The 16500-nt window shown below is 37.5% G+C and overlaps 1 protein-coding gene across 1 annotated transcript in view; it reads right to left on the bottom strand.

Moving 5' to 3' along the window:
- Positions 1–12405: 12405 nt before the first annotated feature.
- The window catches only part of c3a.4 (complement C3a, tandem duplicate 4), a 39266-nt gene continuing 35171 nt past the window's right edge, over positions 12406–16500 (bottom strand). The window contains exons 37-41 of the mRNA XM_056455891.1: positions 15478–15567; positions 15198–15278; positions 14980–15063; positions 14474–14609; positions 12406–12781 (exon numbers count right to left, since the gene is read on the bottom strand). Coding sequence (XP_056311866.1) covers positions 12643–12781; positions 14474–14609; positions 14980–15063; positions 15198–15278; positions 15478–15567 — 530 coding nt within the window. The 3' untranslated portion in view covers positions 12406–12642. The remainder of the gene's footprint in view (positions 12782–14473; positions 14610–14979; positions 15064–15197; positions 15279–15477; positions 15568–16500) is intronic.

Raw genomic sequence — 16500 nt, 5'->3', positions numbered from 1 at the left:
TTTGCCTTTCAATAAATATGCACACATAAGGTAGTTTTAAATATATATATATTTGTGTTATAAAGTGCAGTTATACACAAAAATTTATTTATACAAACCCTTTTCCAATAATTTCCTTAATGCAGTCTCCAGCTCCAGCTTCTTCTGACTCAAAGATTCAACACTTTGCTGTAACTGACTCTTCTCCCCAGTTAGCTCCCTGACTCTTGTGTCCAATTCCAGTTTCTTCTGACTCAAAGAGTTGAAGCGGTTCTGCAGCTCGTCCTTCTCGATCATTATCTCACTGTAGTTGCTCTGTAAGCGGTTTATGGTTTCATTGAACTCCTCCAATGTGTTTTTGTAGCTCAGGTTTAACAGTCGTGTCTCTCTTAGTGTGATGAAGACCAGCAGAAGAACACAAATGAGCCCGAGAATCACCGTCACCAACAGCAAACATCTGCATCTTCCTGATAAATGAATAGACAAAATGGTAAAACTAATGGACTGTGCTCAAAGTCAAACGCTCAATAGATTGCTGAAATCATAAGCCCTGTTGGATACATGTGCAGCTTTTTTCAAGTTAGAAGTAAAGTTGGCAGGGAAGAGTCAATCTCGAGCAATACTCATTTTCAGAGGCAGTGTACAGGCAGAGAGAGGCAGCTAACAACAACAACATTCATTTATTTTCCTTCACCTTAGTCCTTTACTTATCAGGGGTCATCACAGCGGAATGAACCGCCAACTATTTCAGCATATGTTTTACATGGAGGATGCCTTTCCAGCTGCAACCCAGTACTGTGAAACACCCATACACTCTCACATTCACACACGCACTCATACACTAGGGCCAATTTAGTTCATCAATTCCCCTACAGCGCATGTGTTTGGACTGTGGGGGAAACCAGAGCACCTGGAGGAAACCCACACCAACACGGGGAGAACATGCAAACGCCACACAGAAACGCTAAATGGCCCAGCCGGGACTCAAACTAGTAACCTTCTTGTCATGAGTCGACAGTGCTAACCACTGAGCCGCCATGACACCCTCAAACAACAAGAAGAAGACATAAAAGCTGAGATAATGTCAATCATACATAGGAAGGCATTGCAACAAGGAGAAGCTCTCCGACGCATCATCTGACAGCTATATTGAAGAGCAGAATGTAAACAATGCAGCTCATTGTGGACACGTAACCCCATCTGCATTTCTGGAGAGTGCGAATTATGTAGCCTGAGGTACGTCTGGCTGCATTTCTCCTGTAAAATTTAACATTACGGGGCGGTGTGATGCCGCTGACAGCTTCTGTTCCTCTTTATGCTACTGCTGACCGCTTACCTCCGTATGAATGGCTTTTCTGGTGTTACCAGTTTGCCGGTACTCACCGCGAATGCCAGCAGACTTGAAAATGACAATGAAAGGGTTTATGTCTGGCGAAGAACAGTTCTAGTAATATATATATATATATATATATATATATATATATATATATATATATATATAAAAGACCAGGCTGAGAACGTTTTAAAATCTGAAAACGTGGAAAAAATCATGCAGTCACAGCTGCTTTTCTATTTTAAGATTAGCTTTTGAAAACGCTATGGGGTTGGGTTTAGGGGAGTGGATGAGTCAGACAGTCATCTGAAGTGTGTGTTGTTGCGCACTCTGGTGGATTCATGTGAGAAAAGGACGCGCAAATGGCACGTATGAGAGAAATTTGAGATCATAAAAAAAGTGTACACAGCGACCTCTAGTGTACTCATGAAAACAAATACTGCAAGCAGACATACCTCCGAGTACGTATTTCACACTCTACAAAAATGTAGACAAGGGTATGAATCCACAATGAGCCTGGGTCGAACGATGCTACTAAATTTAAATGATTATTGTTATTAGAAATGCTCTATTACTCTCATGGTTTAAGGTGTACTATTTGGTCAGAGCGAAAAAAAGTATAGTAAACTGCTTAAAGTTATTAGTAGGGCCAGACAGAATCTGTGGACATTTTTTGCTAATTCTGCACAGAATTTTGTTAAAAATCTGCAGATTTATGCGTAATTATTTTGGGAGTATCATAACTAAAACCTTAATATATTAAATTAAAAAATAATAACTTTTTAACTTTTATGTTTACAATGCAAATCCAATTAGATTCACTTTATTTGGTAAACAAAACAAGTCTCTCATATAATATCTCTACTAAAAGACAGAAAATATTACTGTACACACTGTATTGTACATAAATCAGATGAACATTTTCATATTAGTCAATAATATTACTGTAATTCATTTAAAAACTGAATAAATATAAATTTACACACATTTACTCAAGTAAATAAAGAGAATTAATGATCGGCTAATCAATAACTAATCAAGCAGAAGAGACAAAAAACTTCCATATTTGACATATATATTCATTGTTCGCTTTTGTAGGACAGCAAGTGTTCACAGCTGAGTTGTGGTTAAAAGGTAGGTATGGTTGCTTTTCTGAAAATAGTGCTAAAACCAAAACAGGAAGTGGCTCCTTTAGTTTAGAGAAAGAGAATAAATGTTAAACATTTCGAATAAAGACTCGTAGACTGTTATAACTGGTGCAGTGTATTGAGTAGAAGGAAATGTATAATGTTTTAAGCCTTAAAGAGCCCCTATTACACATGAAATAGGGTCATATTTAGATTGTAAGGGTCTCCAACAACAGTCTAATATGCATGCAAGGTCAAAAAACACTTTTATGGTCTTATAATCTGCATTTATTTTTACTTAATTATCTCAGTGACTCCCAAATGATTCGTTCAGTGATTCATTTGTTGCCAAACTCCTCCTTAGCGCGAAGCTAATCTGTGCTGATTGGACCGATGACAGCCTGCTGCGATTGGTCGACACTGACTGCCTTCAGCACGAGACAGAGTGAAATGCCCAGCAGATAATCAACAATATAAAAGTAGTCACAGTGCATACACGCTTCAAAGTTTTTAAGCAAAACTAATCAGATGGCGCTCTGTGGTGCGGCAGAAAAATGAACAGTGTCCCGAGTCGTGGCTGGGCGCCGCTGACAGCCGCCGACTTGCGGCGCCGATGTGTGTACCCCGATAGAAATCTATGTTTAGAATTCTGAAATGTATGGTGCTTCTGGTGTGCAACCTGCTTCATAGTGTAAGGCGTGGATTTTGGCTCCCAGTGGGTGAATGTAAATACAGACGATGGACTTGAAAATACCGACGACTAACAATTTTATTGAGCAAAAACTCCAAGAACTGGGGAGGAGATCAACACGAGTCTCCTAGCCCGTCACACTCTACCTGTTCTTTTTTCACACACACACGCACACACACACACACAACCCTCCACAGCAATGGCCATAGCAACGACAAACGGCAGTGGAACACCAGCTCACAAACGCATTTAACGTTTTCAATGTGGCTTCGATATGAGAATATAAAGAGTTAACCTGATACAGTACACGCGGTTACAAGTAACAAAACACAACTAAATACATAATTTGCAAGCTAGAGTAAACGAGGCAACAATTTTAATCGCACGTACTTACACTGGTGAAATGGAGGAAGAAACTTGTTCATGATTCACTGATCTATGTTCTGACATAGTCCCTTACATCCATAGTCTTTTCAGATCCTTCCTTTAACAAACGGCTGATGAATTCTTCTTCTTTGAAGCACTATGAGTCGACTCTTTTATAGATGAATCAATAGTTTTAAACACTGTACACTTACAGATTTAAGCCTTAGCTGGATATTTCACTTCACTTAGAGCTGTGTTACACACTACATGGAGGGCCATTTTCAAAAATCCATAAGAGGGGCTCTTTAAAAGACAGAGATGCCTTTATGTTTACATTTAATAAACTCTAGATGATGACAAAATGGATGACAAAAAAATGATCCTGCCTCTTTCAGCTTTGACTTTTAAAAACAGTCAAATCTATAGTAAGGCGTGGATTTTAGCTGCCAGTGGGTGAATGCAAATAAAGACTATGGACTTGAAAATACTGATGACTAACTATTTTATTGAGCAAAAACTCCAAGAACTGTGGAGGAGATTGACGCGAGTCTCCCAGCGCGACACTTCACCTGCTCTTCCCCTCTTTTTTTTCCACACACCCACACAAACCCTCCTCCGCAAAGGACACGACACCAAAATAAAAGTCCTCAACAGAAACATTCAAGAACAGAATACAATGCATATCAAACAAACAGCTTCACACTATTTTGTCTAGAAAAGATTTTGAAAAAATAATCCATGCTTTTATTACCACTAGATTGGACTATTGTAACTCATTATACAGGATTAGTCAGAAAACCTCATCTCGGTTACAATTAGTTCAAAATGCTGCTGCAAGGCTTTTAACAGGTACCAGAAAACATGGTCACATTACCCCCATTTTATGCTCTCTGCACTGGCTGCCTGTGCACTATCGAGTCACTTTTAAAATGCTTCTCTTGTTTTTTAAATCTCTAAATGGCCTGGCACCTTCTTATCTGTCGGACATGTTGATTGAGCATCAGCCTGGTCAGTCTCTTGACTGACCGTGACCGTGCTTTCGCAGTAGCTGGTCCTAGCTTGTGGAATGCTCTGGCCCTCTGTATTAGATCTGTTTCATCCCTGTCTGTTTTTAAATCTAGGTTCAAAACTTACCTCTTTAATTTGGCATTTTATCAGTGAAAATTGTCTGTTTTAGCTATAATTTTTAGAATAATATATATATATTTGTTTTTTCTCTGTTATGCTCTGTACTGTGCAGTACATTGGTCAACCTCTGGTTGTGTTAAATAGTGCTATATAAATAAATTTGACACTGACATAGACAAAAGGATATTCAGATATATTTATTCAGAGCATATCTTGGGATTGGTGCTTAGTGAGGAGTGAGTGGATGGAGAAGAGAAGAGGATAGAAATAATGGGGTAAAAAGATATTAGGCAGAAACATCTAGAGGACTCAATAATCTGATCATAGTTCCGGGTTGTGTACTTGGGTGGAAAATGGCTGACAAAGTGTATAACCCACAGTCTATACAGGGTCTTGGGTAAACATACAAGGAACAAACACAGTCAACTAAGTGATAACCAAGTATAAATGAGAAGGTGTAAAGAACTACAATGAAAGGTTTAAAAATAAAACAGAAGCACAGGGCAACATAACAAAACGTAATCCTTAGTAACAATTCAATGCATATTTTATAAGGTTCAAATGAAAAGCGAAATTAAAAATATATATATTCCAGGTTAATACGGTCTATAAAATACAAACACTGACTCATTATTCTTTACTAGATCTCTCATTTCCTAAAACAACATTATATCTGCTTTACATTTAAATTAATTGGCTTACTGCGCGTCTGAGCTTCATCCTGGCAGTCACTCTGTGCTCCAGGTCCACGTGTATACTTAATATCACAGTCTTCAGGATTTTCATAAATTGTCTCTATTTCCATTGTTTGCTCTCATATACGACAGCAAGTGTTCACAGCTGAGTTGTGGTTGAAAAGTAGGACTGGTCTTTTTTTAAATAGTGCCAACCCAAAACAGGAAGTGGCTTCATTAGTTTAGAAAAAAAACACTTTGAGACTTGCTTATGGAGGACTCATACATCCTTTGACTATAACTGAGATCTATAACTGGAGATTTGTATTGATGCAAATAATACAACATAAGCTCATTATGCAACACAGGCTCATTGTGAAAACGTAGCCCTGCGGACGTTTCTGGAGACAGCGAATTACGTAGGCGTACTTAATTTTTTTAAACGAACGCTATGGGGCGGTATGACGCCGTTCCTTTTCATGCTTACCAGCTGACCGATTACCTCCGTATGGACGGCATTCCGGCTGCAACCAGCTTGTCTCGTTAGTGCGCCACGTCCGTTGGCGGATTTGAGATGCAGAGAGGAGTTGACCACGAAGACGGGGGTTCAAGTTCGGTGAGGAGCAGTTCCAGAAAGCAGGTAAGACGAAAACAGAATACAAAATATAAAACAAACAAGTGAATAGCAGGGTGAGAATGTGGTAAAATCTGGAAACGTGGTAAAATAAATAAATAAATAAATCAGACGAGGGCTTTTATTTTTTTGGATTGCTTTTGAAACGTGTTGGTTGGGTTTAGGGAAGTGGGTGGGCGGGTCAATTGATAAAATTTGTTGGGTTTAGGGAAGGGGGAGGGTGGGTCAGCCAATCGTTCACTCAGTCAGTCAGAAAGTCTGTCAAAAAGTGAGTCGACAGCGGCCTCTGGTGGGTTTATGCGAGAACAGCAGGCGCGAATGGCACTCACAGGAAATTTGAGATCTCAAAAAGCATACACAGCAACCTCTGGCAGATTCGCGAAAACAAAAACTGCAGAAAAACGTGTTGCCGGGATGTATTTCGCGGTCTCCAGAAACGTCCGTGGACGTACGTTTTCAGAATGAGCCTGGGTTGTCATTATGAAAACGTAGCCTGTATGAAAACGTTATGTAGTCAGAAGTATGTATGACTGCACGCCTACTAGCTGACTGCTTACCTCTGTGTGGACAGCTTTCTCGCTGTTACCAGTTTGTCCAGTAGCTCGCCATGTACGTCGGAGGACTTGAGATACAGAGAGGGCTCTGTAAACTGACTGACTGATCGACTGATCCACCCTCATCCTTCCCTAAACCCAACCCAAGTGTTTTCAAAAGCACCAATTGACCAGCCCACCCACCCACTTCTCTAATCCCAACCAACAGTGCTTTTAAAAAAAATCCAGAAAAGCAAAAGCCCTCGCCTGATTTTCACCACGTTTTCAGATTTTACCACATTCTCACCTTGTTATTTACTTGTCTATTTATTTTTTTGGTTTTGTTTTACCTGCTTTCTGGAACCATACTTTGCCGCATTCGAACCTCGATGTTGTGGTCAGCTCCTCTCTGCGTCTCAAGTCTGCCGTTGTACATGGCGAGCAACCAGACAAACTGGTAACAGCGGAAAAGCCGCCCCATAGCCTTCGTTTTAAAGACCAAATGCAGCCATACATACTTCTGGCAACATAATTCACAATCTCCAGAAATGTATATAGGGCTACGCTTTCAGAATGAGCTTATGTTTGCTACATCATGGCGCGGTTGGCCTCAAAATTGCTGGCATTTGTATTTAACATGATAATATTTATAAAAAGACCTGTTTTCTTTATACCACTCTAATATGACTGCACACACTACACCTACACATATTTTTTTCCAAACAGCTTCCAAACTGTTGATTTTTTTAGGAACATTTTAAAGAACATAGACGTCCTAATGTTTCATTATATTTCTTAAATTCAAGATTATGACAGCAGGATATATACATATATATGTATATATGTATATTATATATATATCTATATATAGATAGATATCTCTATCTATCTATCTATCTATCTATCTATCTATCTATCTATATATATATATATATATATATATATATATATATATATATATATATATATATATATATATATATATATATATATATAGATAGATATCTCTATCTATCTATCTATCTATCTATCTATATATATATATAGATAGATATCTCTATCTATCTATCTATCTATCTATCTATCTATCTATCTATCTATCTATCTATATATATATATATATAGGCATTTAAACATGTATATCTAGGGGTCAGTGTTCTGCCATGTGTATAGGATGGCATTCATAAATATAACAAGCAACATAAATTTTTGAAATGTAGAAAAATAAATAATGAGTAAGGTTAGAGACAAATTTGCTGGTATGGGGAAGTTTAAGGGTGAGTTAAGGTGTAAGGGGTGGTCAACAGTGTATTTATAAATGTAATTACAAAAATTTATTACAGATGTAATTACATGCAGGTATTTAATCAGTCATAAGTACAATGTAAAACAAGTATTTACACAATAAGTACATTGTAACAAATTATTAATTTCATTGTTAGTTAAGGCCACTAATAAAGGGGGACCATCATGTCTAATCATTCTCAAATCAAATTTGAAATCTGAACATCCATATTTTGTACATTACAGACAATAGTACAATAGGTTTTGACATGATAAAATTCAGCTGATGGTGTCCTGACATACACGTCATGACAATAACAATGATGCCATAAAATAAAACATAAAACTCAGCAAATTACTGCACTTAGCAAAATTTATTGGTGGAAGTTTCACAAACCGCTTTTCTTTGCAGTGAGCATGGCAGATCATTCCAGCTCCTCAGGAGATTCTTTTCAGGCCTCATTTCAATGCAGTCCTCACCCGAGTCATCATTTGGCTCACCATCGTCCCAAAACCTGAATAACACAGGTCAGTTTTTTTGATGATTTAGCACCCCCTAATTACACTTAGACATCCGAAATGTTAAAATTTAGCATTCCTTGATTTACCAGAAAACAATTGAGAAACTTCGCAAGCAATTTTATGCATGGCTACATACTCAACACTTCGTCACCTTGGAATTATAAGGTTCTGTCTGCGTTCTGAATCATTTTAGATATTGAGCTTCAAAGTTTTTGCACTCCATAGCAAACAGTATGTGTGTAACATTTGCTTTTTGAAATAAAACGTCTTAAAATGTAATCAATTTATAAAAAAAAACAATAAAAATAAATTGTCATTTAATAATAAAAAAAATAATAATAAATAAATTGTCATTTAATAAGAATATGTCAATAAGTCAATTTTGACAAAAATGTCAGATAGAACCTTATAATTCTAAGGTGACCACTTGTTAAACACCCACACCACCAGCCTAGCTCCACCCCTATGGCTCTCAGCTCCGCCCACATGGCTATGAATTTATATTCTGTGCACAAAAGATCATGTTGAGCATGCGAAATGGCTTGTTGTATGCACATTAACAATTCTACAGGCAAAAGGTTATTTAGAGTGTACAAAATGGCTTGTTAACACTTCTGCATGCAAAAGATCATGTTTTGAACATGCAAAATGTCTTATTGCACGTCTATAAATATAAGTTTTAAGGTTTTTGTGTCGTTGTTTTGTGCACAATATCAGCCCAACTCACTTGCACAACATTTACTCAACAGCTTGCTCAGTTACAATCAAGCAGCAATTCAAGTTAAGTGGTAGTAGAATCGGTGCAAATTCAGCTAGTATATAAACAAAACAAATGAGAATTAAAATTACATGACCAATGAGGCAGTTTTATCACTTACCCTTGATTCAGTAGTGAGTTATCCACCCATTTCATGGTGCCTTCGCTATCGATATCAGACAAACCAATCCACACTCTCTCCTTCACAAATGAAGATATGAACCTCTGTGTGTGAAAAAAGCAGGATGAAATGTGATTCCTCTTTTTACACACACACACACACACACGCACGCACTGGACCTTCTTTTATTTCTCACTGATCTCACCTGCTTCTCTTCACTGTTAATAATGACCAGATCAGCTCCAAGATTCCTGCAGAACTGCCTGCTGTCAGACCAGCTCTTCGCCTCAGAGGATATAAAAAGATAGTCTGCTGCTTTCATCAACCAAACAAAAACAATTCATTTCAATTTAGAGAGAATGTTCAACAACATAAAAAAAATTAACCTTACAAACCTTTTCCCTGTAACTTCTTCACTTCACTCTCTAATTCGAGTTTCTTCTGATTCAGAGAGTTGAAGTTGCTCTGTATTTGACTTTTCTGTGCACTGAGATCTTTGACTTTTGTCTCCAATTCCAGTTTCTTCTGACTCAAAGAGCTGAAGTTGCTCTCTATTTGTCTTTTCTCTCCAGTAAGAACATTGACTCTGGTCTCCAACTGGCTTTTCTGTGCAGTGAGATCTTTGACTCTGGTCTCTATTTCCATTTTCTTCTGATTCAAAGAGCTGAAGTTGCTCTGTATTCGGCTTTTCTCTGTACTGAGATCATTCATACTGATCTCCAACTCCGCTTTCTGTCTACTCAAAGAGCTGAAGCTGCTCTCTAACTGGGTTTTCTCCCTAATGAGATCAATGATTCTGGCTTCCAGCTTGAGGTTTTTCTGACTTGAAGACTCAAAACTTCTCTGTAACTGGCCCTTTTCAGTATTGAGAACATTGACTCTTGACTCAAAGAACTGAAGTTGCTCTGTATTTGGTTTTTCTCTGCACTGAGATCATTCACACTGGTCTCCAGGTCCCGTTTCTTCTGATTCAGAGAGTTAAAGTTGTTCTGTAACTGGTTTTTCTCCTTAATGAGATCTTTGACTTTGGTCTCCAATTCAAATGTTTTCTGACTTGAAGTCTGAAACGTTCTTTGCAACTGGCTTTTTTCAGCACTGAGCTCATTAAATTTGGCCTCCAACTTCTCTTTTTCCTCTGTGAGATTTTTGGTTTTGGTCTCAAAACCTCTCTGCAACTGGCTTTTCTTTGCAGTGAGATCTATGACATTGAACTCCGCTTGCAGTTTCTTCTGACTCAATAAGCTGAAGTTGCTCTGTAACTGTTTCTTCTCCTCAATGAGATCATTGATTCTGGCTTCCAGCTTGAGGTTTTTCTGATTTGAAGTCTCAAAACTTCTCTGCAGCTGGCCCTTTTCAGCACCGAGATCATTGACTCTGGTCTCCAACTCCAGTTTCTTCTGACTCAAAGAGCTGAGGTTGCTCTGTATTTGGTTTTTCTCTGTATGGAGATCCTTCACACTGGTCTCCAGTTGCAGTTTCATCTGATTCAGAGAGTCGAAGTTGCTCTGTATTTGACTTTTCTCTCCAGAAAGATCATTGACCCTTGTCATCAACTGGCTTTGCTTTGCAGTGAGATCTTTGACTTTGGTCTCCAATTCAAGGGTTTTCTGACTTGAAGTCTCAAAAATGCTCTCCAACTGGTCCTTTTCAGCACTGAGGTCTATGAATTTGGCCTCTAACTTCTCTTTTTCCTCAGTGAGATTTTTGGTTTTGGTCTCAAACCTTCTCTGCCACTGTTTTTTTTCTGCATTGAGATCATTCACTTTGGTCTCCAGTTGCAGTTTCTTTTGACTCAAAGAGCTGAAGTTGCTCTGTAACTGTTCTTTCTCCTCAGTTAGATCATTGATTCTGGCTTCCAGCTTGAGGCTTTTCTGACTTGCTGACTCAAAACTTCTCTGCAACTGGCCCTTTTCAGCAGCTAGTTCATCGACTCTGGTCTCCAACTCCAGTTTCTCCTGACTTAAAGAGCTGAAGTTACTCTGTAACTGTTCTTTCTCAGTTTGAGCTCTTGACCCCGACTGTAACATGTGTGTAGCTTGTGTTTCTCTCTCTGTCTTGAGTTTTACATGCAGTACTATAATACCAGTCACCAGAAGAAGGCACATGAAGCCAAAGCATGCAGAGCTAAACACAGCACACTTATGTCTTCGTATGGAACCTCCTGCCAAACAGGACCATTTCAGAATTTAAAAACTTAAAAAATGAACAAGTTCATAATTACAGACATTTTTCACAATGTAAACACAACTGACTTCATATTAAATGTCTTACCATGGATTTGAGCTCTTGCTTCAGTCTGGCTCAGTTTTCTGTCTTTATCTTCATCTGGGTCCAGTCCCGTCTCGCTCCACTTGCTGTAAGTCTCTTCTAAGAAGGCCAGCTCCATGGTCACTTCTTTTGTCCCTTCAGATGAATAGTGAACTTTTGGAGGACGAGTGCAGGGTTTAATAAAGAGAACTTCCCTGAATTGAACATACTGCTGACTGTCAAGAACTCAAACTCTAATGCACTGTACTACTACACAGGAAATGTGACCATGCTGGGTTCGAGGAATTTTTCTCTTTAAACTTAAAAGTTTATTGCACTCAAGGTCAAATCCTATAAATTAATGAAAAAAAAAACCCTGTCAAGTAGTGAAATGTATTATTAATTCATAGATATGCCCTATTGGTCTTAAAATTGTATTTGAAAGTCATTCCTTTATATTGTGATATGAAGCTCTGCTCATTGTGGAATCTTTGTTAAATATGGGTGAATATTAGTGAAATTATTTTTTAAAGTAATTCTTAAATTACTTTTAATCACAGATTTTAATGAATTTACTCTAAAATGTTTTACACATGGAAACAATGAAAACATGAACTCTTTAACTAATGCGCAATTATTTACTTTTGTTTTAAAACAGCAAAGAGATAAAGTGAACTTGTTTTTCATTGTGAAAATGAACTTGTTTGAGACTGTGCACTCCTTCCTCAAACTTTTTATTGAGTATTATTTGCATTCAGTGTCATTATGGGGTGATGGACACCAAACTGATGTGCAAATGCACATTTCCGATCCATAACACTGTCACTATTTGGCTTAACTTGATTATTTTTACAATCCGCTGAGCTTGAATTTTTGGAAAATGACCTTAAACAACACAAAGTTAATCACATAACAAGAGGTAATGCTCAAAATCATAATTATCAGTATGCATTAAATATTAAATCAGAACCCTCTAAAGTTTCTTATTTCGAGAAAGCAAACAAGGAGATGATCTTGCTTGATTTTTATTGCAGAAGTTTGCTTAACCTTGTCAATACACTGCTTTAAGAATAATGGTTTAATTATATTCAAACAAACATTATATAATCACTGAGCAAAATAGCATATTCACTCCAAAACAAGCTCATATTTTATCTTTAACATCCATTAAACTGTGCTGATTTTTCTGTGTAGCGATGTTAAATGGCGAGCATCTCAAAGCTGTACTACAGGATGTTTTGATGGATCATCTGCAGCCGAATCGCAGGTCATGCTGGAGACTCAACATGCCCTTGTATTTTTCTTTGAGTTCAGCGCTGGTCTCGCTCTGCTCCAGGCTGGGCCAAAACTCCAGCCACGTCCTCTCGCCCAGAGCATACTGACCACTGAGGAGAAAACAACTTACATCACAAACTGAGGAGACGCTTACAGGACACCAGCCTCAGCTAAAACCAGAAAAGTGGGCTTGTATTCATTGACACATCAGGTGGGCTAAATATGCAGCATTTTGAAAAGAGTGGCAAAAAGGGTGTTTCTTTATACTATTATAATTGCTATGATCGGCAACAGTGTTGCCCTTGCAGGATGCTTGAGAACACTCCCCATCTTCAAACTACAAATCCCATCAAGCCCTGCAGTCTCACACCTGTTTCAGTTCACCACGTGCCCATCAGCTAGACATAGTCATAGGCTTTATTAATCAGTTCTGATCAGTTTCAGTTGTATGTATGTAATCAGGAGGTGAACTGAAACAGGTGTGTGACTGAAGCACATGATGGGAGTTGTAGTTCGGTAGAATGACAGGGAGTGTTCTTCAGCAGTCTGCAAGGGCAACACTGCTAGAGATCATAACAATAATATTGGTTATGTCTCATGTGACCCTGGAACATAAAACCAAAAAAGGTTGGTATCACTATAGAATAATGGTCTATTAGTTTAGTTTAGTTGTTAGTATAATCTTTATTGTGCTTGTTAACATTAGTTAATGCTGCTAGTTAACATGTTATTTAATTTAAAATTTAACTAATGTTAACAAAGATGAATAAACACCATAATAATTGTATTGCAGATTGTTTGTTCATGTTAACTAACATTAACTAATGGACCATTATTTTAAAGTGTCATCGAAAGGTTTTATGCTGTACAGGTATATTTTTGGGAATAGCCAATAATACACTGTATGGGTCAAAATTATAGATTTTTCTTTTATACAAAAAACCATTAGAACATAACGAAAAGATCATGTCTTTAGAAGATTTCTCACTGTAAATATATCAAAACTTAATGTTTGGTGAGTTATGCTTTTGCACCGCAAGCCGATTTTCTCAGTTTCGTTTTTTTTGAACCCTCAGATTCCAGATTTTCATAGACAGTTCATTCATTCATTCATTTTCTTTTCGGCTTAGTCCCTTTATTAATCTGGGTTCGCCACAGCGGAATGAACCGGCAACTTATCCAGCACATGTTTTACGTAGCGAATGCCCTTCCAGCTGCAATCCATCTCTGGGAAACATCCACACACACTCATTCACACTCATACACTACGGACATTTTAGCCTACCCAATTCACCTGTACCGCATGTCTTTGGACTTGTGGGGGAAACTGGAGCACCCGGAGGAAACCCACGCGAACGCAGGGAGAACATGCAAAGTCCACACAGAAACGCCAACTGACTCAGCCGATGCTCAAACACCGACCTTCTTGCTGTGAGGCGACAGCGCTACCTACTGCGCCACCGTGTCGCCCGTAGACACAATTATTTCCTATCATAAAGTATACAAGCTTAAGGTCCACTTGTTCAAAATGGCTTTTAATGCTTAGTAGCACTGTTTCCTCTGTTTTAACGTTCTGCTGGGTTGTTGACATTCCTTATACTTATTTTGCATTGTTTGCTTTGTAGTTGTGTTGTGTCACTGTTTTTACTGGTGCAAAGCACTTTGGTCAACCTTGGCTGTAGTAAGGTGCTATTTACATAAAGATTGATTGATTATCTACTCTGTTGATAACAGCTACGCACAAGTCAACCACAAGGGGGAAAGTTGCATGTTGTTTTAAATCACAGTTCAACTGCACTTACACTTTTCCTTCCAGCTGGACGTCCTCGGACTGGCCCATGATCAGGTAACTCTCACCCCGCTTCAGATCCAGCGCTTCTTTGCAAGAGATCTGTAATGTGAAAGTGCGCCGCTTACCCTCGACGTCATCTTCTGGACCTGCACAGATTCACAAACGATTACATGCTACAAAAACAAACAACGGGTGCTTCAAGGGTAATACATGTGTAGGTGCTCTTTGGATAAGAGATTCTTAAAGGTATACAAAAAAGGCTTAACTTTTTCCCTTATTGACTGATTATTGTTTGGTTACAAAAAAAACACATCTAAAAACTTAATCCTTGCCATTGAGATGGCAATCAGTGTTGTAGGTATATTATGATAAGGGAAGCACTAGTACATGTACAGGAGGAGTTAAATCCGGTATGTGTTTTTGTAAAAAGCCCTTCTTTTTTCCAGAGAATATAGTAAGCTTTAAATCGGCAGAAGTTTATACACACTGTGCTGGAGTAAAAGAGTTATACTGTACCTATTTTGAGGGCACTTTGAATCCTCATGTAGTATGAAACTGTTGAAGCGTCTTCATCTTGTCCCAAAAGAACAGCTTTATAAACTGTAAATATTGAAAACAGCAACACTTTATTAGCTAATAATTCAGCAATAAAGGAGAACAATGCTGAAAACATTCACACTAGCTGCAGTTAAAGCATAAGAATGTCACAACACAAGCACAACAATATGATTTACCATAATTGATTTTAGATTCACAGGCTTTCTTATTACGATGAGCCTCTTGAATTTTCTCCTTCTTCTGAAGACTGCAGTTTTCTGTTTCAGAAACGAGCAGAGGAATGGACATTTTTATGATTAACAGCATCATCTTGTTTGAATTATTTCATAATAAATATTAATATTATATTATTATAACTATAATAACTATATGTTATTAACTATAACTATATATTATTATATTATAACTATAATATTTATAGTTTATATTAATAATAATAATTAATAAATACCGTACCTTCTGCACACTGACAGACATCGTTCTTACAGATTTTCTGAAGGGCTCCTTCCTTTCTGGTGGGATGATAAAACTTAACACAGCGATTTTCTGAACAGAGGAATGAACGATAATACACTGGTCAAAAAGGCATTGCACTGTACCATTTAAGATATGACAGCAAGCAGCACTGACAATAAGTGCAAACGAAGTCTCAAGCACTGAAAATATATCAGTTTTTACAGTAATGTTTTTTCTTATTTTAAATGAACTGTAATAATTAATTAGTGTAGGATTGCAGTTACAGAACGTTCTTGGAGTTTATAAATATACAACACAAATATTTATAGAAATTAATGAGTGACCAAAATGTCCCTGTTTCTATGGATTTATTTGGGTTTGAGTAAAATTGTTATATTTGGTTAATTCTATAAAGGTGTGATAACATTTATTTGAAATCTAAAATGTTATTTAGAGCATTTTTTTTGGGGGGGGGGGGGGGTGGATGGAATAAAATTAACATTAACATTTAGGAACTAATATAACTAATATAATTATTAGGAAATAATTAGCTTGTTTTTATTATTAAATAATATACAATTTAAAAATAACTTAAAACATTTGGTAGTGTTTCTATGCTGTCATTTAAAAAAAGATATATAGATTCTTATGTAAATAAACTTAAGAGGCGGGAAAAAAGCATGCGTGGCATTGATGTCATGAGCAGAGAGAAGAGAGAAACTGCCCAACTGAACCTGGTTTTTCTCAAGTTTTTTTTCCCTCTCCGCTGTCGCCACTGGCTTGCATGGTTTGGGATCTGTAGAGCTGCTCATCGTTGGATTTGCTCTTCAGTGTTTGGACTCTCAGTGGTGATTTTAAACCACACTGAACTGAGCTAAACTGAACTGAACTTAAACACTACAAACTGACACTGTTTCAGTTTACTATGACCTTTTATGTGAAGCTGCTTTGACACAATCTACATTGTTTAAGCGCTATACAAATAAAGGTGAATTGAATTGAATTGAATTGAATTGAATTGAA

The sequence above is a fragment of the Danio aesculapii genome, chromosome 1, assembly GCF_903798145.1.
Source record: "Danio aesculapii chromosome 1, fDanAes4.1, whole genome shotgun sequence".
NCBI classification, from domain to species: Eukaryota; Metazoa; Chordata; class Actinopteri; order Cypriniformes; family Danionidae; genus Danio; species Danio aesculapii.
Note: the sequence above shows the minus strand (reverse complement) of the source record. Positions and strands in the feature narration are given on the sequence as shown.